The sequence below is a fragment of the Colias philodice genome, chromosome 10 (assembly GCF_061535455.1).
Source record: "Colias philodice isolate Cphi_HAF_F1 chromosome 10, ilColPhil1 Martin Lab GWU primary, whole genome shotgun sequence".
In the NCBI taxonomy this organism is placed as follows: domain Eukaryota; kingdom Metazoa; phylum Arthropoda; class Insecta; order Lepidoptera; family Pieridae; genus Colias; species Colias philodice.
The window spans coordinates 10,288,660-10,311,082 of record NC_143095.1 but is presented as its reverse complement, the minus strand read 5'-3'; the positions used below and the strand labels follow the sequence as shown (position 1 = coordinate 10,311,082).

At 33.9% G+C, this 22,423-nt stretch overlaps 1 protein-coding gene across 1 annotated transcript; it reads left to right on the top strand.

The window, feature by feature from the left end:
- The first annotated feature begins 457 nt into the window (after positions 1-457).
- Rel (nuclear factor NF-kappa-B family member relish) lies at positions 458-21,114 on the top strand. The gene is made up of 22 exons (XM_089700275.1): positions 458-789; positions 2,990-3,132; positions 3,947-4,092; positions 5,869-5,971; positions 8,483-8,615; positions 10,492-10,596; positions 11,307-11,418; positions 11,999-12,180; positions 12,743-12,795; positions 12,917-12,976; positions 13,352-13,580; positions 14,133-14,170; positions 14,339-14,395; positions 14,648-14,770; positions 15,362-15,471; positions 16,508-16,683; positions 17,049-17,186; positions 17,629-17,804; positions 18,375-18,485; positions 18,903-19,064; positions 19,537-19,704; positions 20,636-21,114. Exons 1-22 carry the CDS (start codon positions 642-644, stop codon positions 20,738-20,740), a joined length of 2,778 nt encoding a protein of 925 aa, XP_089556401.1. The 5' UTR covers positions 458-641; the 3' UTR covers positions 20,741-21,114.
- The last annotated feature ends 1,309 nt before the right edge of the window (positions 21,115-22,423 follow it).

The window sequence follows — 22,423 nt, the reverse complement described above, 5'->3', positions numbered from 1 at the left end:
AAGGTTCTTTCCCGTGCATATCGCGCAATTCGCGGAATTAGTGATATCAACGAATAATTTTTTTCCCAAATTGAGTAGTAAAATTTTTCTTACAATATAAGAAGTAAACATATTGGTGATTATTTTCCGCGTTTCATAATTAGTGGAAACTAAAATGTTTCACATTTAAAAGTACGGTGTTCATTCATGTTTTCTTTTTTAGATATTAAATAGTTACATCTAAATCCACGATACAAAACCATATATTAATATATTTTCTTAAAAGTAAAAGATATTTTTAATGGCCAGTTAATTAAGTTATGCTATCTTAATAGGGTTCTGCACACCTATGACAAAATAAATACTAATACATACAATTCATTGTCTAGGTGGAACTACGTAAGTTTAAAATTTAAGCGTAAATGACGAAAGGAAAAATCTAAAATAATACGGCAACACGCGGGATTGCACTCTCCGTTCACACTGTCAATTTTGTCAAAACAAAGTCAGCGGTTCGGAAGTCAGAAGTGTTTGTTGGCGAGTCTTTTCTTAATTTTCAATTATTGTTACTTGTGTCAGTATTTAAAATTTAACATTAACTTGATAGTGTATTAAATGTGCAAATTGTCGAATGTGTGTTTAGTGTAAAAAGTGTTGTTACAATGTCGTCAAGTGAACCCGACACTAGCGAGTTATCAAACTCAGGCTCGCCGTTTTCTCAAGAGTCCTATTCACCGTATTCTTATAGCTCGCCTCTTGACCCTTTAACAAATGGATTAACTGATTTGACGTGTGACGATGGCGTACAGGGTAAGTTTTTGTTTGAATAAAAAGTTTGCGGAAGTTTGTGCATTTTATTATTTCCTGATCGACTCCTGCTTCGTGGATAGTTCACAAAGACTTTTAACGCAAGAAAATGATTAAGATATTGATTTTTGTTTTTTGCATAACATGCGTTTTACATGCACTTGTTACAATTTAATTCCTTTTGATTATTTTTTTTCTTACTTGAGAACTGATCCTTCAATGTAACACAGTAGTTTTTAACCAGGTATTTCTTTAGAAATTTGCGGCACGAATTAAGGGGGGGGGAGGGGAGGTAAAGGGAGGGGGGAGGTAAGAGGAGACCCCCTATAAAGTGGGGGGGTGAGGAAACCCCCCCTTCTATTTTTTTTTTATTTTTTTTGAGATTATATTTATACTAGCTTACCGCCCGCGGCTTCGCCCGCTTTGACTTAAACCTAATAAATTATATACTAAAACCTTCCTCTTGAATCACTCTATCTATTAAAAAAAACCGCATCAAAATCCGTTGCGTAGTTTGAAAGATTTAAGCATACAAAGGGACATAGGGATAGAGAAAGTGACTTTGTTTTATACTATGTAGTGAATAGTGATGTAGTTAGAAATATAACGAAGATTATGGGCTTTCTTGACTGCTCCGGCGCTGCAGAACGTGGCGCTTGCCCCCGTGTACCTCGTTGCAGGCAGGAGTCTTCACTCGCCTTCGTAGCTTCGGCTTTTTGGTCGCCTTTGGCGACCAGCCTCAGCCACTCCGGCTCGCTTGACTCTGCCTGCTCCTCAGCACACGCGGGCGCCACGCTCCTCCGCGCCTCCGACTTTTTAAATACACTCTAGTGTATGACAGACAAGTACCACGTGGAATCGGGGTGGACAGATTCGGTTCTGTGATTAACAATTTGTGTGCAATATACTTACATACAATAAAAACATTTTTTTTTAATAATTATTTTTCAAATCTTGTATACATGTTTGATACAATTTACAATGGCAATGAATGGATCCATTTTATTTTTTTCCACCCATCGTCTCTACATACTCTATATTATCACCGAAGTTTGCTGGGTGGTTATAGTTATCTTTTTTAAAAAATCTATTTACAACATGCCACTGGGACTCAAATGGGTCAGAGGCAACAAATGGGTTGTCTGGGTCTGAGTGATTAACTTTTTTATGAACATACCCATATTGCCCCAAACAATCATATTATGTTCGCCAATAACCCGTATGAATTGTTGTCCCCTCAGCAACATGCTTTTGAATGAACAATGGTTTTTAATATGTACATTAAGACATTTGTTATCTCTTTCAAACACAATTCTTGAAGTTTTGTCAATGTAACTCAAACAATTTTGAACATAATCTCAAAAATTAAAAAAAAGATTTCTCTGTAATTACACGTTTCCGCACGAAAAGCCGCTAATGTATGTTTCGGGGCATCATTATCGATCGACAAAAATTAAAATCGCGCCGAAATTCGTGCCGCACGTTTCTAAAGTCAACCCTTTAACCATTCATAGTAAGTTTAACTTATGTTCTTCATAATATGAAATACAAGGAGATTGTTATATTCATGAAAGTCATAAATTTAACACCTGCTTTTTATTTTATATATGCGTAACCTCTCACATTTAACTTGAAAATGGGAGTGTCATATCTAAGTAACCGACCGAAGTAGTCGACCGCCTCCTTGGTACAGTGGTTGACGCGTGAGCGTAGCACCGAGGGGTCCTGGGTTCGATTCCCGGTGGAGACGAAGAAAAAAAAATGTCTCGGTCTGGTAGGTCACAGAAGGCTGATCACCTACTTGTCCCTAAAGAAAATCGATCAGTGAAACAGATGTATAATGCATCTGCCCCTTACCCCACTTGGGGACACGGGACTTCACTTTACATATCTAAGTAAATATAACGGGAATAAAAATGTTAGAATTAGACACATGTATTAAAGTTAAAGAGGAAGTAAAAGAGGTGGGATTTGAACCCGCATCCTTTCATGCCAAGCCGGGGAGGATGCCTGACCAACTCTGCCTCCTATGAAAAATAATTTATTTTCCTCGTACTGAATCTTTTGAACCATGATAACTATTAAGTTATTAATATAAAATAAAGATCGTCTAATTTACATATGTACTAATTTACATATGTACATCAACAAAACCTATTTAAATTGATAAAAATTTTGTACAAAAACCAAGATATTGTTTCAGGGAACCAGCCATACTTACGGATAATAGAGCAGCCAACGGATTATTTCCGGTTCAGATACAAGAGTGAAATGTTGGGAACACACGGATGCTTGCTCGGAAAGCATTCCACGCCAGGCAAGAACAGGACGCATCCAACTGTTGAGGTACTTAACACTATTGAAAATTGAAAAGTTAAAAATTATACAAATAATATAATTGGAGAAACTAAAGCCTGTGTTATTTCATAACTGTGCAGGCTTTAGAATCTCTCACGATTAATAATATGTATGATGCCTGTTGATAGGTGAATAAGTAAGATATACTGTTAATATAGAATGAATAGAAGTCAATTTAATTACTACAGGCTAATTGGGTCTCCTAAACAAACAAAGGTACAATTTTTCATGAGATCTGTTTTCTAATAAATAAAATTTAGAATTTGACTATTTTAAGGATATACATAGATACATAGTGTGCAAATCCATACTATAATCTATGTTTGTACCGAATTTCATACAGGTCTGGTCATCTGATATTGCATATTTACTTACCTATATTTATGTATCCACATATTCGTACTAACTTTCGGGTTTACGCAAATAGATTAGAGATATATATATCACTAGCAAACCTGGCGAACTCCGTTTCGCCACCAGAGACACCTTTTCTTTGCTATAAACCTCACGGAGCCCGAGACCTTTCCAACGAATGCAAAACCGTGGAAATCGGTTCGTGCGTTCTGGAGTTATAGCGTCAGGAAGGAAAACCCGACTTATTTTTATATCTACACTAATATTATAAAGAGGAAAACTTTGTTTGTTTGTTTGATTGTAATGAATAGGCTCATAAACTACTGGACCGATTTTAAAAATTCTTTCAGACCAACAGGAGCGGAGTAATGCGGGTGAAACCGCGCGACACAGCTAGTAGTAGATAAAAGTAAATAGATTTTTTTTTAAACAATAACTTCCCTTTCAGCTATGCAACTACAATGGCAGTGCGTTGATAAGGTGCAGTTTAGCTCGGCACGACAGTCCCAACGAACACCCGCACAAGTTGACTGAAGATGACCAAGACAGAGACATTACTAGTGTTGTACCGCAGCGGGGCAGTTACAAAGTGGCGTAAGTGATTGAACAATGTTTATGTATAAACTAGCTGTGCTCCGCGGTTCTACCCGCAGTGCTCTGCTCCTGTTGGTCTTAGCGAGATGATATATATACACTATAGCCTTCCTGGATAAATGGGCTATCTAACACCGACAGAATCTTTCAAATCGGGCCAGTAGTTCCCGAGATTAGCGCGTTCAAACAAACAAACTTCAGCTTTATAATATAGGTATAGATTTTTATAGAATAGAAAAGAAAAGGTGGGTGATCACGAGGTGGGATTCGAACCCGCGCCTTCTGCCTTCTGGGGCGAGATGACGCGGGTTCGAATATAAATTAAAAGTCGTCGTGATCGATTTTCATCAATTCTTAAATAATTTGTATTTATAAAGCATTTGAATCCTATGAGGGTGCTTTTCTATCAAGAATGTGCGGGATGTTATGTGTAGCGAGGTATGTGTTTGTAAATCCATACTAATATTATAAATGCGAAAGTAACTCTGTCTGTCTGTTACTCAATCACGTATAAACTACTGAACCAATTTTCATGAAATTTGGTATGGAGATATTTTGATACCCGAGAAAGGACATAGGCTACTTTTTATCCCGGGAAAATGACGCAATCCCGGAAATCCCACGGGAACGGGAACTATGCGGGTTTTTCTTTGACTGCGCGGGCGAAGCCGCGGGTGGAAACCTAGTAACCAATATTATCGAAATTCAAACTTAATGAAGCAATATGATTAGTTATTTACAATCACATTCCTCGCTACACATTCTCACACATTATTTGTGGAACTATAATATAAAAAACTAAAACTATAATATCAGATGTTAATGTGATTTGAACTCTATTAACGCTTTTATTTAGTTTATTTTGGAAAAATGTTACACAACATAGAATTCAATAATGTAGAGAAGGGCAGAAATAATATAAGCTCTTAGTTTTATAATATTAAAAATTAAACATAGGATAAACTGTAAGTTGTAACATAGTTGATTATCAAACATCTTATTGATAGATTTAAAATTAAAAGCCCCTCGTGAACATAGTGGTTTTGGTCTGCATGCTTATGACCTTCTCTCTGCAGTGTATAAACAAATATTCATTTATTCAATTAGACTTTTTCTAGAAGCACCTTAATCTTCATAGTTTTACCATTTAAGTAATAAAAAAAATTGTTTTGTATAGAAGATTTTTAATGTGATAGTTTATTTTCTTAGCAAGGAATAAAATGTACCACTGGAAGATACTTGTTCCCACGACACAGGGAATCCTAGTGTGGGAGCAAGGGTTTTCAATTTCTATGCATCTTATATTTTGGAAATAAAGTTTATTGTTTATTTATGTAGACCAAGAATTTACATACTTATTCTGTTAAAAATTTTACCCCTAAGAAAGACTATTTAGTCAGTGTAACGAACTATTTCAAGGTTACTTTGTATCATTTTTGAAGCATGATCATTTTGCAATGTATGCAGTATATGACATTCGACACTTGTTTGGTGTCATACTACAATTTAGCATACTTTTAAACACTGTTTTATATTTAGTGTCAAAACTTGAAGAATTAAAATAGGTATTGGTAATACTTATAGTTTCTAATAATAAATAGTGACTCAATTTAGACATTTCATTTTTTTTTGTTAATTACTGTTTAATGAGCCATTTTTGATCAAACACAATATTAAATGTTATAAAATACATAATAATATGATACATTCGTAGCCTAAATACTTTTATTTTACTTCTTATAATCTAAATTTTTAATAATGTTTTATTTGTTATAGGTTCACGGGCATGGGTATTATACATACAGCGAAGAAAGAGATTGCCCTACTTCTATACAGCAAATATACACAACAGAAGAATTCCGATTTCAATGACCATAAGGTATGTTAATTTAATAATACCCTAAAAGTTTTAATCCGACTTCGAAAAAGTTAAAGTACTAAGTAAAAACATAAATTTATAAAGAATATTAGAATAGAAAAAAATCTATCGAGGTGGGACTCGCATCCTTTCACGGCAAATCTATTCTTTATAAATTAAATATTTATAAATCATTTGAATGCCATAAAACCAAAAATATGAAATTCAAGTAAAAGTATTTTTTAAAACTATTATTCGCATAATATCTAAACTAATATAAGGAGTAAAGATTTATTTTTGTTTGAATGAAATCGTAATAAACCATTTATTACATCGGATTATATGCATTTGCATATTTGTATATGCAAATGCATAAAACTCTTGAATTACGGCCGGTGTTAGTGCATATTTTAGACTTTTTGCCCAATCGTGCATATTTCGTTAAGTAGCGGGAGCGGCAGGCATGTGTGACAATGTCGTGTCAGCGCGAGCGCAGTGGCTGACGCATAGAAAAATTGGAAACAAAAAATTGGTTGTCTGTAAAGTCGGTTTACTGACGATAGTTGAACGTGACAACGTCCGATTGTGCTTCTTTGTCGCTCGTTCCGTGCTCTCGCTTGCACTTCAAGCCTTACATGGAACGCCTCAGAGCGAGGTAACGCCGCATGAGTCATGTTTTTTCGTGCATGCAGCCGGCTCAATATAATAACGTCTTATAATCGAATTATAAGACGTTGTCACGTCAAAAACCTTCCTCTATTTAAATCAATAGAAATACTGGAAACAATGATTGAACTCGCCAACTCCCTTCCTAATTCAAGAGCAATAAAGGTTCGCACAACGTTGGACGATGTTTTGCACGAAAACCCAAGTCTTCAAGACCTCAAGAACATTAATGCTTACATCAACGGGACAGGTCGTGCCCTGCCTGAACAGGTTACTCCAGAAATGGCGCTAAATTTTAAATATTGTCCAATGACATCAATTGATGTGGACAGGTCGTTCTTCGTGACAAACGTCACAAAGCGCTCGAAAATTTGGAAAAATGCTTAATTGTATATTGCCACGAAAACTATACTCAATTATAAGAGAATTTCGATGTACAATCTTACAATCGTAAAATTTTTGTTTAAAATATATAAAAATTATAAAGGTTTTCTGATTTTGTATTGTGCATATTTTAGGGACATTAGTCGTTTTTAGTGCATATTTGCATGCATATTTTGGCATTTTGTTAGGGCATATAATCCGATGTCTATTTATTACGATTTCATTCAAAAACTATTTTCTGTTTTAAAAAAAACATCTGAGCTTCGCACATGATATGAAACTTTTACCTACTACGGACAAGGTCATGGAAAAAAATAAGCATGATATTTTACAAAGTATTATCTCGTCACAAAATAATGAAAGCGATAGTAAACTGTCTGTATGTAACGCTTTCAAGCCTAAATGATTGTATCAATTGCGATAAAGTTTGGTACAATGATAAACTAAAACTTTGAAATAATTAAGCCCTTTTGTGAAGTAAGCAAAACGAGTAGAGATTGTAAAAGTGTATGTCACACGATAACGTGAAATTCATATGAAGCCGCGGGCGCAAAGCTATGTGTGCACAGGCCACATGCGATTATTTCGTAACTACATATATTACAAATATCAAAAAACTTTAAACTGATAACGAAAGTACTTTACCTAATGATTAAAATGACAATAATAAAACGGGTAAAATTTAAAGAACTGACGATATCAGTTTAAGTTTTTTTATATCTGTAATAGTTACGGAATAATCGCCTGTGCACACAACGATTTAAATGTGTATGTTTATTATAATTAATTAACTTATGGAATACTGGGAACTATAGTAGCAGCCACTTTGTTTAATGTTTCATTTGTAAACAAATCTCTTACTGCGCTTATGAAATTGAAACCAGACCGAACATTAGTCCATTTTCAGCCTTATGTTATACCGTTTACGTACTTAAACTAGTTTCAACCAAATCATACCATTTTATAATATACTAGCGGTCCGCCCCGGCTTCGCCCGTGGTACATATTTACGTTTTCTCTACATAAAAACCATCCTCGTAATTCAAGGAATATAATAAAAAAAGAATTATCGAAATCGGTTCAGCCGTTCTCGAGTTATGCGCTTACCAACACATTTTGCGATTCATTTTTATATATAAGAAGTATAGATTATTATTAGTATGTATTGAACAGTTTCTAAGTTTGTGAAAACGTGCTTATTCTTTCTTTAAGTTATCGCTAATATTTGTTCATTATTGTTCGTTTTAATGGTAATATTAAAATAAATTATCAACCGACTTCAAAAAGGTATAACTGAATCAACAATATCCGTAAAGATTTATCTTATCCGCAAATTCAATTTTAGAACCGTTTTTGAAAGCCCTACATTGGCTGCAAAAACATCAGTCTATAACCAGACGCCACACGCTCCGGACGTGTCCCAACTCCCAATGTTCCTCTGCAGGTGTCGTATGTATATTTGTATTTATTTATTTTTTCTAGCTACGTCTAAAATGCGAGAACGAGTCGAAGAGTATCAATCTGAATATAGTACGGTTGAAGTTTACAGCGCATGATGTACAAACCGGCAAATTGATATGTGGCCCCGTGTTTTCCGAACCTATTCATAATATTAGTAAGTATTGTTTTATTCTTTATAGTTTTTAATGGAAATGTCTATTTTTTTTCATAGTTTTTTAATGCATCGAATACATCTAACCGTGATAATTATATGTAGTTACATGTGATAATAACGAATAAATAAAGAAAATAATAAAAATACCCGAAATGTCCAACTTCTTGAATGAAAGATACCCGACCACTATGACCCATACGTATATGTTGCTTTAACATTCCTTAATTTTTAAAGAGCATTGCCTCGTAGTGCTAGTAAAATTTATCGACCCGTGTAACGACCATGTAATTCTTATGAAGTCTTGATAAGAAAATATTGGAATTATTGTTGAACAATAATATTTTTTTTTGTAATAAGGACAGCAAATGCGAAGATCTTATTTCTTTCACTAGCTGTGCTCCGCGGTATCACCCGCATTGCTCAGCTCCTGTTGGTCTTAGCGTGATGATATAACCTATAGCCTTCCTCGATAAATTGGCTATCTAACACCGAAAGAATTCTTCAAATCGGACCAGTCATTCCTGATATTAGCGCGTTCAGACAAACAAACTCTTTAGCTTTATAATATTAGTATAGATAAGTCGAGAAAAATGTTTAATACCATATCGATTATATATACATGTGCGTATATGTAAGCTTGTAGTTTTCGAGGTTCACTATGGCTACAAAAGAATATGTTTTTTAGTTAAACAATTAAACAATATTTATAGTTTTAAAAACCGCCTTGTATAAACATATCGTGACAACAATTTTTTATGAACTTGTTACGTTAACCTCATTTAATAATGAATTCAAATGCTATGATTTTAAAGTCTATTTTGCATTACATAGGGTTTATCTAAATGCACATTAGCTTAGCCACAGTGAAGATAGTTTGTCAATTGTATTACTGTTATCACAGCTTATACTCTGCACAGGAAGTCCTGTGTGTCTCAATGACCACTGTGTTTAATAATTATAAATAAAAATATCTGCGAATTGCGGCGTCGATAATGTTATCTATACTAATATTATGTATTATAAATGCGAAAGTAACTCTGTCTGTCTGTCTGTTACTCAATCACGCCTAAACTACTGAACCAATTTGCATGAAATTTGGTATGGAGATATTTTGATACCCGAGAAAGGACATAGGCTACCTTTTATTGCGAAATATGTACCACGGGCGAAGCCGGGGCGGACCACTAGTTTAATATAATTTTATCATGCACATGATATGCGACTTTTGGGTTTCAAATGTATTTTTGAAGTGAACCTTCTTTATCGGGGTTGGAAAAAAATTTTGTGTAACATTTTTTCGTTACGCGTGACATTTTTCGTTACGCGCCATCTTTTTCTTATCCCTACCACGCGGGATTCGACGTATTTCTGTAAAGTTGCATATAGTAAATTATTTTTTGAAAAATAAGGTCATAAAGAAGTTTCACTTCTTACGTGTGTACACTAGTACACGCACACATTTTTTTTACTTTGAATACATTTTGTTATATGTAATTAAGTATCTTTTTGTTTTCATTTTATTTTTGTAATAATCCATCGCTATGCAAAATTTCATGCCGATCAGTGAGACTTTTTGTTTATCCACTTCAAAAGTTTTCCCTTTAAAAGTATGCTTTTAAATTAATGCAAAATAAAATATCCGCGACTACATCATCTCGGAAAAGAGCTGATGACCTTCAATCTGCTGCACAGATTTTCATAAAACATAGATAGCACTCTCGATTGAGTCACCTTTCTAAGAAAAAAAATAATCAAAATCGGTTCACCAGTTTAGGAGCTACGATGCCACAGACATGCACACAGACCCCTATTTTTGCGTCGGGGGTAAAAACCACGATATAATATTATGTATATAATAAATGCATTTTTTTTTCAGAAAGCGCAGCCACCAATGACTTAAAGATATGCCGTAGCAGTAGTTGCTACGGGAGCGCAAATGGAGGGGAGGACGTTTTTATCCTGGTCGAAAAAGTTAATAAGAGTAAGTACTTTAATAAAAAGATAAATTATTATAATGACAAAAAAGTAAAAACCCTAATGAAAATTTTACCATAGGTTACTTTTTCGCGCCTTTTAAATTTCGATTTGATAAAAAATAAAGTTGCACTTCTTTTGACAAAAATACTTATATCACGAGACTTATTGTAAACATTATCAAAAACAGCCCAAAACGCTTTTTATTTAGTTGGATAAAAATAAATGGTATCTAAAGATTTTTTAAAGTAAAAAATGCACTTAAAATAAAATAAACTCAAAGAAAAGTAAAAGTGGGTATTTTTTTTTAAATAACATTGTACGAGAACCTTTCGCAGTATTTGTATTCTCTTTGACGAGAACATTCTTAAATCTAGGCGGAAGATTTATAATTGAAAATAAGTATCTTTTTTTTGTAATCAATAAACACCGAGGGGTCCTGGGTTCGATTCCCGGTGGAGACGAAGAAAAAAAATATATCGGTCTGGTAAGACACAGATTGCTGATCACCTACTTGTCCCTAAAGAAAATCGATCAGTGAAACAGATGTATAATGCATCTGCCCCTTACCCCACTTGGGGACATGGGACTTCACATTTGAATGTGAGTAAAATAGTTAATAAACTTATAGACATTGTTGCGTGTCTAATTTAGTACTTAAATTCTAATTTAGCGCAGCTTATATTTCCATAAACACAATAACAATAATATTTTCAGAGAATATAATGGTGCGATTCTTCGAATTGGGCGAAAATGGCGAACGCACTTGGACGGCGAACGCGAGCTTCGTGCAAAGTGACGTGCACCATCAATATGCTATAGTTTTCAGGTAATTCAGCAAAATAATCTTTTTAGCATATATTAATAATAACTAGCTTTCCGCCTTCGGCTTCGACCGCTTTGTCAAAAACCGAATAAATTAACTACAAAAATCTTCCTCGAAAACCACTCTGTCTATTTAAAAAAGATCGTGTGTGCCGAGTTCACGTGTCAGAAGTGAAACTTCTTTGGCAAGTTTCAAAGATACCTAAATCATCGCCTTACTCCATGACGTGGCGGAATTGCCATGAGGCGATCTTGAAAATTTTACTCTCAACACGCCTAAAGGAGTCTCACTTCAAAAATATAAATAAAGTTCATTTTTTATATTGTACTAGCTTCCGCCCACGACTTTGTACATGCATCCCCGTTTTCCCCGTTCCCGCAAGAATTTCGGGAAATCCTTTCTTAGCGGATGCCTACGTCCTAACATCTACCTGCATGCCAAATTTCAGCCCGATACGTCCAGTGGTTTGGGCTGTGCGTTGATAGATCACTATATCAGTAACCTTTGAGTTTTATATATAGATTTTATAGCATTCAAATGCTTTATAAATTTGCAATTTTTTTAGATAAAAAAATGTTTCCAGAACACCTCCATACGTAGATAAGAAGATAACATCCAACGTGAAGGTCTACTTCGAACTCGTGAGACCTTCCGACGGGAAGACCAGCGAGCCCAGAGAATATACGTATAAAGCGGAGTTCGTGAACAGACAGAATAAGAAGCGGAAAGCTGATAATTCTTACTCGTCTATTAATAGCAATTCAGGTGATTGTATAGAAAAAAAATGAATTTTTTGTCAAAGTATAGAAAAAGAATGAATTTTTTGGAGTAAAAATGTATTTTGCGCCTTTGAAAATGAGATAAGTACCAAAATTGTTGAAAAAAAAATTCGGATATCAATTCGGATAAAATTCAATGGTCTTATCACAAAAAAATTTAAACACAGTCTAACTTTAAACCAGGGATCTGTCACTTTAATAGCTGTCTGTGTGAAATATGACAAAACCAGATTAAAGAGAACCCGCGTTAAAGTTAAACCCTGTCTCAAGTTTTTTGTGGTAACACAGCAAGTTTTTATCTATTGTACATATAAAAATGCCGTTTCGCGTTGTCACGGCATCATGCGTGAACGGGTGGACCGATTTCGATAATTTTTTGTTATTATATTCCTTGATAAAGATTTTAAGTTATCTTTAACATAAGCAATAATTTCATAAATTATGTTAGTAGTTTTTTTTTTCTTCACTCATAAAGTCATAAATTACTTGATTTTGTTTGTAGGAGACGTTATTTAATAACAAATCATTTAATACTATGTATTTTACAGGTGGATCTGTGAAGAGTTACAGTGATCTGCCAGTCACATTGGACTTTTTTAATGTAAGTAGGAAAAATAATATTTGGGATGTATTTTATGACAAAAAATATTTTTTTTATTGGTAACATTTCTATACTAAATAATGTACGTTTTTTTCATGAATTAATTGGTATTTTTTTACAGCCCATCCCGAATAAAGTTGAAAATATGGATGTCAGTGACATACCACGTATACCAAATTATGTAAGTAATATTTTCGCTATATTTTATGTGAATGAAAATATTTTTTGGAAATTAAGGTACAATATATAATGAAATTGGATGCATATGTTAGTAGTTTTTTTTTTGCTATTTTTTATATCGGCATGAAAATAAGGATTACAAGTTTCTTTGGAAACTTATAATAAATAATTTAATTGAATGCATTATAAAGTTAAATAACAGTACAGTTTTAAAAACTTAAAAACCTCATGAAATTATTGAATTGTCACCGATCCTTGATAAGTGTACAAAGTTTGCAAATCTGTTCAGTTAAAGTGAGTCAGAATCGAGTCTATAGCAGTCGTTTACATACAAACACACAGGTGACGCTAATTTATCGTATTAAATAACCCACAGACACCGCCAACACCGCCAAGCTCCGATCCTATGGCGGATGCGTTACTACTAAACGTGGGCCAATCCACCAATACGCAAGTATACACCAGCCCAATGTTGGGCCAACCCCACGTGCCCGCGCCGCCAGTACTGCAGTTCACGTCGTCAGAAATGGAGAGATTATTGGAGCCTAATACGAGTATACCGAGCGATGAGAGGCGACGGTTCTGCTATGAGACGGATCTGAGTGGTGAGTTGGGGGCATGGGCCATGGGCCAAGGGGCAAGAGGGAAAAGGCATAGCGACACACACTGGTCTGGTTAAAATGTCATGGAACATGTGAGCGGGACAGGATTTAGGTGTCCCATACACCTAAATCCTGTCAATTTGCAAGGGGCAAAGTGACACGGAAACATCAGCCGGGTCAAAATGTCACTTAGACAAACGGCACGAACGATCGTTTCGCTAAAGAAAGTAAAGAAACTAAGGCTCGTAGTGGTACGGGCCGTATTGCCACTGGCCTATTGATCATGGGCCATGTTGGCCATATAAACACGCGTACGCAAGCCAATATGCAATCAAACGTGCCTATCGTCATGATAATTATTATTAACTCAAGCTGTTTGTGAGAATAATGTAATTTTATTATTTTACTTATAAATCCATTTTACCTATAAGTGAGGAATCAATCTCGTAAATCGTTTCAAAACTATTGAACCAATTTTGATGATCCTTTGTCATTATTAATTTAATTCTTCTTATTTATTAACTTTTAACTTAAAATGCGTTCTATTTGTTGCAGAATATTTCCAATCGTTCAACGAAAATCTCAAATCTGATGTAAGTTACCTGATATTTATTTTTCCTTGTGTTTTATAACGAAAAGATCAAGATATTATAATTGTATTAAGAAATGTGTCAAATTATTCTACTGTTTTAACAATCAATGATTTATATCATTACATATATGAAATCGGCAATAAGTTAATAAAAACTTTTCTGTTTCAGCATCCAATGTCATTTTTGAAGAATTCGCTCTTGGTCGAGGATTCCGGTGTCGTTGAGGTAAGTAATCTGAAAAAATCAATATTTCTTATAATAAACTAATCCCATGCAGCTCCATCTGCTTTGTAAAGAATATTTCTGTCTTAATAGAGTTTTGATTATTTTAATCTTTCTCCGAGCAAATTTTTATAAATGTCTGTTCTGTTTCTTCAAACGTATTTCATATATATTTATTAAAAAGTTTAATATGTACCAGTTTTGTACTTGAAACAATTTTTATATAAAAAATAACTAAATATGTTCACTTTACAGCCGCAAGGACCAATAGAGGAAATAAAGAAAGAGGCACCGGAGGCTAAACCACACGAGAATATAAGGATAAAGAGCGAATACTCCGCCGTGTATACCGCTGAAGATGGTACGGAAGTGAAAAAGGTGAAGTATATTTTTTTTTATTTTATATTATAAGGGGATGTCCATAAATTATGTGGTGTTTTTTTGACGTGACAACGTCTTATAATTCGATAGAGCCGGCTGCACGCACGAAAAAAACATGACTCATGCGGCGTTACCTCGCTCTGAGGCGTTCCATGTAAGACTTGAAGTGCAAGCGAGAGCGCAGAAAGATCGACAAAGAAGCACAATCGGACGTTGTCACGTTCAACTATCGTCAGTAAACCGACTTTACAGACAACCAATTTTTTTATTTATTTAATATTATAAGGCCATGCCCATAAATTATGTGGTGTTTTTTTTTAATTTTCTGATCACCCCCCCTGGTGAGATGTGTGTTTTCATTCAACCCTCTCCCCCCCTTAAACATAATTTATGGCAGCACATTAAGGTAATTTTACATATTATATGTTACATTTATATGTAACTATAGAAAGGCAGATTGAATAGTTGAAAAGTTTTTATTAAAATGAATGTGATTAAATGCTGATTTGACTTAAATTTATTGGTACACTCATTAATAAATATAATATATGGATTTCTGTCTATTAATAAATAAATATTCATTTTCAGTTGGTGAAGGAGTTGTGTGAATTAATAAGGAATAAAGCTTTGTGTAATAACAAACAATTGACCGAAAAGTTGAATCGACTGTTTGATATGCGACTGTCTAATGGTGATACGTAAGTTATTTACTTTATTTATACAAATACTAGCTTTCCACCCGCTTCCACGGCTTCGCCCGCACAGTCAAAGAAAAACCCGCATAGTTCCCGTTCCCGTGGGATTTCCGGGATAAAACCTATGTCCCGGGGTAAAAAGTAGCCTATGTACTTTCTCGGGTATCAAAATATCTCTATACCAAATTTCATGCAAATTGGTTCAGTAGTTAAGACGTGATTGAGTAACAGACAGACAGGCAGAGTTACTTTCGTATTTATAATAATAATACATATTAGTATGGACAAATATAAACTAGCTTTAAATGGCCGGACTCTAGGGTTATGGTATCCTCCCCCTCTCTTCGGATTTCGTATAGCCCAAGAATGTGCCACCTTTTATTTGATGAAACGCAGTTATTTTCAAATGTTTTCTTTCTCTCTTAACTCGTAAATATAAACAACATAAATTCAACCTTGTTCCCTTGATTTTAAGTTGGACTTGCAATGCTCCGATCTCCTGGGTGGACTTTTAGTCAGGATGTCTTTTGGTCGTTGATTGTATATCTAGTTGTTATTAAAAATTAAACTTAATAAGTTATAAGATTATTTTATTACCCGACTGAAAAGAAGGGGCTTATGTATTTTGAGCGTATGTATGTATATTTATTTCACACGTCCTACAGCCCAAACTGCTGGGCGGATTTTGACTTATGAGGTGTCGTTATAATCATCAGAATTATTGTAGTGACATAGGTTACATAGTTTTGTAGTCAGATTTAACATATTCATCATAATAAAAAATGTGTGCGTGTATTACTTCTTTATGACCTTATTTTTTAGAAAATAATTTACTATATGCAACTTTACAGAAATGCGTCGAATACGCGAGGTAGGGTTAAGAAAAAGATGGCGCGTAACGGAAAATGTCATGCGTAACGAAAAAATGTTACTCTAAATTTTTTTCCAACCCCGATAAAGAAGTGAAACTTTTGTGTTTGTACTTATTTCTCTGTAGTTTAGTGCAATAAATAAGTTTCATTTGAATAATTTTTGACAGATTCCTCCACATGACGCTATGCAGCAACCAGCCGAGTCTGCAGTTCATAGTGAAGTTGGTGCACAACTCGGGGCTGATCGGTCTACTGAACTTGCAGAACCATCAGATGAGGAGCATCCTCCACTTGGCGGTTATCAACGATCAGGCCAGCTTGATACCGTTTTTGGTCGCTAAAGGTAAGAGAAACAGACAAAAAAAAGACGGGTTGCACTCCGGGAGTGCCGGCAGAAGTGAAAACTTGATTATTAACGTTGAGCATGTTTGATATCCATCCGTCTTACGCTTTTTCGATCAGGCCACGTGTCCTGACGCGAGTTTAAGATTTTATACCCATTAGGGAAAAAGTGCTCAACGCCGCTAAAGAAGTTTTCACTTCAAAAATCAGTTTAGTGCGCGTCGGATTCACGACACTTACGGTTCCTTTCAAATAAGCAAGTTTTATAAATGACCCTTTTGAATCGCAATTTATTATGTACATCCCAACTTTATAACAAAAATAATTATTCACATTATTCACATTATTCAAATTATTCATTCACAGGTTGCAACCCCATGCTGGTAGACGAGGACGGTAATAACGTGATACACTACGCGGTTATTTGCGGCACTTGCCTCGAGCCGCTGCTGAAGGCTATCAAGGAGAATGATGTGCCCTGTGATATTGATGCTACTAATTATAGTATGTTGTTTTTTTTATTTATTTGTGTGTTTTTTAAGTGTAGCAGAACGGGAATACTAAGAAAATACATAATATAGTATTAATAGGGCAACATCTCAAATTACGCAACATTGGAACGACGTCAGTTCTTAAAAATCAGAAATTGTTTATTATGTTTAGAATGGTTTATTAGTTTAATTAAATCTTAAAATTACTCGTATCGGTTACTATTACTAATATGTAATCGTAATTGAAAAATTTTAGCAAATGTGCAGTTCTAACAAACGAAATAATAATAAATTATTTTATACTGTCGTTACAAGGCCGGTTACGTTGTTGAATTTTGTTAAACTGTCAAATATTACTGCTTACTGTTAACTGCATCTCTCTTGTATATTTTTTTTGGATTTAAATGGCTTTTTTTAAACGTGAAATTGTATTTTGTTATTTTTTTTTAAAACAGAGAAACAAACGGCTCTGCACTTGAGCGCTATATACGGCAGCGAGTCCAGTGCCCGCTTGCTGCTGGGGTTTGGGGCACAGCGGCTGCGGGACAGCGAGGGCCGCGCGCCGCTACACCTCGCCGCGCGGGACGACTGCGTGCGCGTGCTGCGGGCGCTGCTCGAGCGCGCGGGACAGGTGGGGCATGGGGCATGGGGCACAGCGGGGACAGCGGGGGCATTTTGACGTGACAACGTCTTATAATTCGATAGAGCCGGCTGCACGCACGAAAAAACATGACTCATGCGGCGTTACCTCGCTCTGAGGCGTTCCCTATGTGGCTTGAAGTGCAAGCGAGAGCGCGGAACGAGCGACAAAGAAGCACAATCGGACGTCGTCACGTTCAACTATCGTCAGTAAACCGACTTTACAGACAACCAATTTTTCTTATAGATAAGTGTATTAGTGTGGGACGGTTGGCTGGGTGTAGGTCGCTCGTTGCTGGGCAGTTTTTACTTTTTTAGGGAAATAAAATAATTTGTTCGTGTAGTGAATTGACTTTGGAACATTTTAAAAGTAAAATAAATTAAAATGTAGCATTTTTGTGTTTTTGATATTATTCACAATTTAGTGAGTACATAACAGAAACAACATTGATTTGAAAAAACATGAAAAATGCAAAGGATAGCGTACACAAAATAATAGTCTTAAATAGTTATAAATAAATAAGTACATAAGGTAACATATTTTTGATATTGTTTATTACAGAGTGAAGTAGACGAAGTGGACGGCAGAGGATACACAGCACTGCAAATAGTTTGTGAGGAGCCGCTTCGACCGAATACTTTGGAAATTGCCAAATTATTGTTGGAGAAAAAAGTGAGCATTTATTGATTATTTTAAAATTATTTTTGGCTACCAGTCCGGATATAACTATTTTTATCGTAAAAAAAAATAACATTTCAATTATTGTAATAATAATAAAGTTAGTATAAAAGTTAATAAATTTACTTGACATTGTATTACAATTCCAATTAATAATTAATAATTTCAATTAAAAAATTAATTTCCAATTAATAATTAATAAAATTTTATATCTTTGGGAATAATATAAGACGTGTGTAATAATAAAAACGAGAATTTAAAGACGAATTTGCTAGTTCGTTTATTATTTGTCTATGTTTTTGTTTGTTTGAATGCGCTATTCTCGGCAACTATTAGACAGATGTCAAAAAGCGCTTGTATTCTATTATTTCATATGCATTATTATTAATAAAAAAAATCTAAAAAAAACAGGCGGATCCAGAAAAACACGAACCGCACACGCGTCCACCGTGGAAGCTTGCGTTGGATAAGCCAGAATTATTGGAACTGCTCAAAATGTACTCCAATATACATTTCGATGATCTGGATATTAAATCCGAGCCAGAGGACGACTTTGAATCGCCTGATGAAGAAGTAAGTTAAAATTATATTGTAGAAACTTAAAAAAAATAGTTTTTATAATGTTAAGGTAATTTAATATTATATAAACTGTGGCGTCGCATGGGCTATGGTTAGTCGCCCAACATGATTTTTTTAAATAATAAAATTACTTAAATCTTGTCTGCAAAAATAACCTCTTAGTATGGGAAATAAGGCTCAAAATAAATATATAAATATTGGACTAGGATTTTGTGTAAAATAATTTCTGTTTGTCTCTTCGTTCCCAAGAATCCCGCTATTCACCCTATTACAGATTTAATTTTCAAACATCCTGTAATATGCTATTTGTATAACTTTATATTCTTTGAAATTAAGAACAAGTTCAAGAGTACAAATTATATAATATTTTGGTGTTTGTTAGATTTGTCTCCGTTGCTAAAAATATGAAAAAAAATGACGGAACCGGGACGTTCAGTATTATATTATAGCTTTTTATAATTTTCAGGAAAGCCCTGAACTATCGGAATTATCCCACTACATACAAGAAGTATCTTCGATACTAGATACAAGCGGAGCGTGGCGCGAGCTAGCGAAGCGATTACAACGCGATTCTTTGGTATCTTGGTACGGGAGTACTGCTAGCCCTACTGCCACGCTGTTGAAACATATTAAGGTATATAAGTTTATTTCTTGAAAAAAGTGCACATTACAGCTGTCAATTTTGACTGAACATACACAAATTTACATAGAATATGTTGCGGTAAATGCCAACTAAATTGTATACACACAGCATAGTTGAGAGAAAAAAAATTATTCAAAATTTCATTATTTAGCACCAATTCATAGTTCAAGTTTATATTTTAGGATTTTTAAAGAATATAAAAAATGATATTTTTTTTTAAATATTACTTATAAGTAGTCCGGGATACATCGCCCATTTTTGCAAGTGATTACTATCAAGCTAATTTTTCGTGAGTAGCTTTATTTTGATGAGATGCCCAATAATTTCATGTACGAAACCCTCGATTGTGGTAGCTTACAGAGGTAACAAGGATAAAAATTTTTGATTTGACGGTTCTCAAATATTTATTACGCAATTTGTAGGAGAATATGTCTGTTGAATTATATAAGTATTAAATAAGTGAAAATAAAAAAATCAGCTGGTTAGTAATCATTTATGATGACTTTGTTATCGATACACATTGGAAAGGGGGACTCTTTGATCAAACCATAGATTTTGAAGGACAAATATTTTTTCGAATAATTTAGATAATTATCTTGAGATTGAACAAAAAAAAACATTCAGTTAGTAATTAATATTTGAGAACCATCAAATCAAAATATTTTATCCTTGTTTCCTCTGGTAGCTACCACAATCGAGAGTTTTGTACATGAAATTATTGGGCATCTCATCAAAATAAAGCTACTCACGAAAAATTAGCTTGATAGGAATCACTTGCAAAAATGGGCGATGTATCCCGGACAAATCTTGAAGTGATATGCGTACGAATAAAATATATTTATGAGAACATAATCTACATATCTATTCTGATGCAATATTAATGTCACCTTATTTAACGAAAATTATTGATCATTTTTTCTAGGAATTGAATGATGACGTCACGTCCAAATCATTAGCTCTCCTACTAGACGACATGGGTGAAAGGGAAGCAGCTAATATTATAAGGAGATGTATAAATGACTTGTAGCTATAATATATAGTTTATAATTATTATAAATGGACGAATCGACAGCATTTTTGTTGCATTTTTTTATTAAAGTTCATACAAGAAATGTTATTTTCTCATATTCGCAGCAGCGGACTGTTTCTATCCTCTTCCTTTTATATATTGTTTTCTTTCTGTGCCATATGCCATAAAATTTGTTCTGATTTCTGATAACTCTATTTTATTTCCTAAACCCCTACTATATGTTATTAGTTTATAAATCTTTGTTTCCAGAAAGTACATAGAATTAAATTCAATTTAAACAGTTTCGGCAGATATTATAGATCCATACACTTCAATTAAAAAAAAAAAAAACATCCACTAAATATTTCTGTATTCTTTGGCTTTTTGACAATTAATTGTTTTTTAATAAATTACAATAAAAGACAAAATTGTATTAGTTCTAATTTTGGTATCTGTGAACTAAAATTTGTGTAAAGACTGACGGTGCTTGGTAAAATAAATATAAGGATGAATGTGTGGTTATGGCGCCAAAGAAACGTCGCATTGTTATTTTTATAAATAAGCATAAGAAATGTCGAATAGAAATGTAAGTTAAATAGTTAGTCTGTATTTTTTGTTATCTTATATATAAAAATGAATCGCAAAATGTGTTGGTAAGCGCATAACTCGAGAACGGCTGAACCAATTTCGATAATTCTTTTTTTATTATATTCCTTGAAGTACGAGGATGGTTTTTATGTAGAGAAAACGTAAATATGTACCACGGGCGAAGCCGGGGCGGACCGCTAGTAATATAATATTTTTATGTTTGATTCAAAAATAATGGGAGAAACGTCACTTTGACAGAATCTGTCATAGATTACATGATGACAGGTCGGTATTTGGCTCCATTTTTTTTAATAGAGTAAAATGTGGTATGTTGAAAATCGATTGCATGTTCTGAAATCGAATAATAATTGTTAGTCAAAGATAAAATAAAGTGTATGTTTCTAGTTGAAAATGTATACTTATTGTATATACTTTGTACATTACTTGTATGTACAGTGTTATTATGAAGGAATGTAATCCAAATAAATAGTGCCTTATAAAGTTTAATGATTAATCTAATTAACTGTAGTACATGTTTGAACATATTAATTTGGTAGAATTTTTGTGGATTTTTTAAAAATGTATTGAATCGTTTGTTTCAATTTAATTTATGAAATAATAAAAATATTCACAATGGCTTGCAGAAATGAAAGACATAAGAAACAACACTAATAATTTCAAAATTTTATCTTATTGCTGTTATCGTTATGTGGAATTCATGTAAATATAATTTAGTAGGTACTTATATGTTCATATTTTAGTTGTGACAAAAAGATTGACAAATTGTTTAAATTTTAATTGGATTGACAAATTGTTTAAGTTTTTAATGTTGTTTCTGTGATATAAAAATAGCTATTGGATTTTATGAACGTTACGTACAAATATTACGAGTATATTTATGTATAAGTACATGGCCAATAGCATTTTATTATAATAAAGACTTTTTTAAACAAAGTTGTTTTTTTTTTTAATAAAATATAGAAATCCTCTTCCCTATACCTATTAATCCAACATCATACATTTAATAAAAAAGAATATAAAGTGATAACGTGCATGGAACGTTAAAACTGATTTTGTATGGATTTGTCACAGATATTTTGGTGTACTGTGGGT

Coding starts and splice junctions, on each gene's coding strand:
- Rel (XM_089700275.1), top strand. CDS start 642: ATGTCGTCAAGTGAACCCGACACTAGCGAGTTATCAAACTCAGGCTCG. Junction 12,181..12,742: donor GTCTATTAATAGCAATTCAG/GTGATTGTATAG, acceptor TGTATTTTACAG/GTGGATCTGTGAAGAGTTAC. Junction 15,472..16,507: donor CGACTGTCTAATGGTGATAC/GTAAGTTATTTA, acceptor AATTTTTGACAG/ATTCCTCCACATGACGCTAT.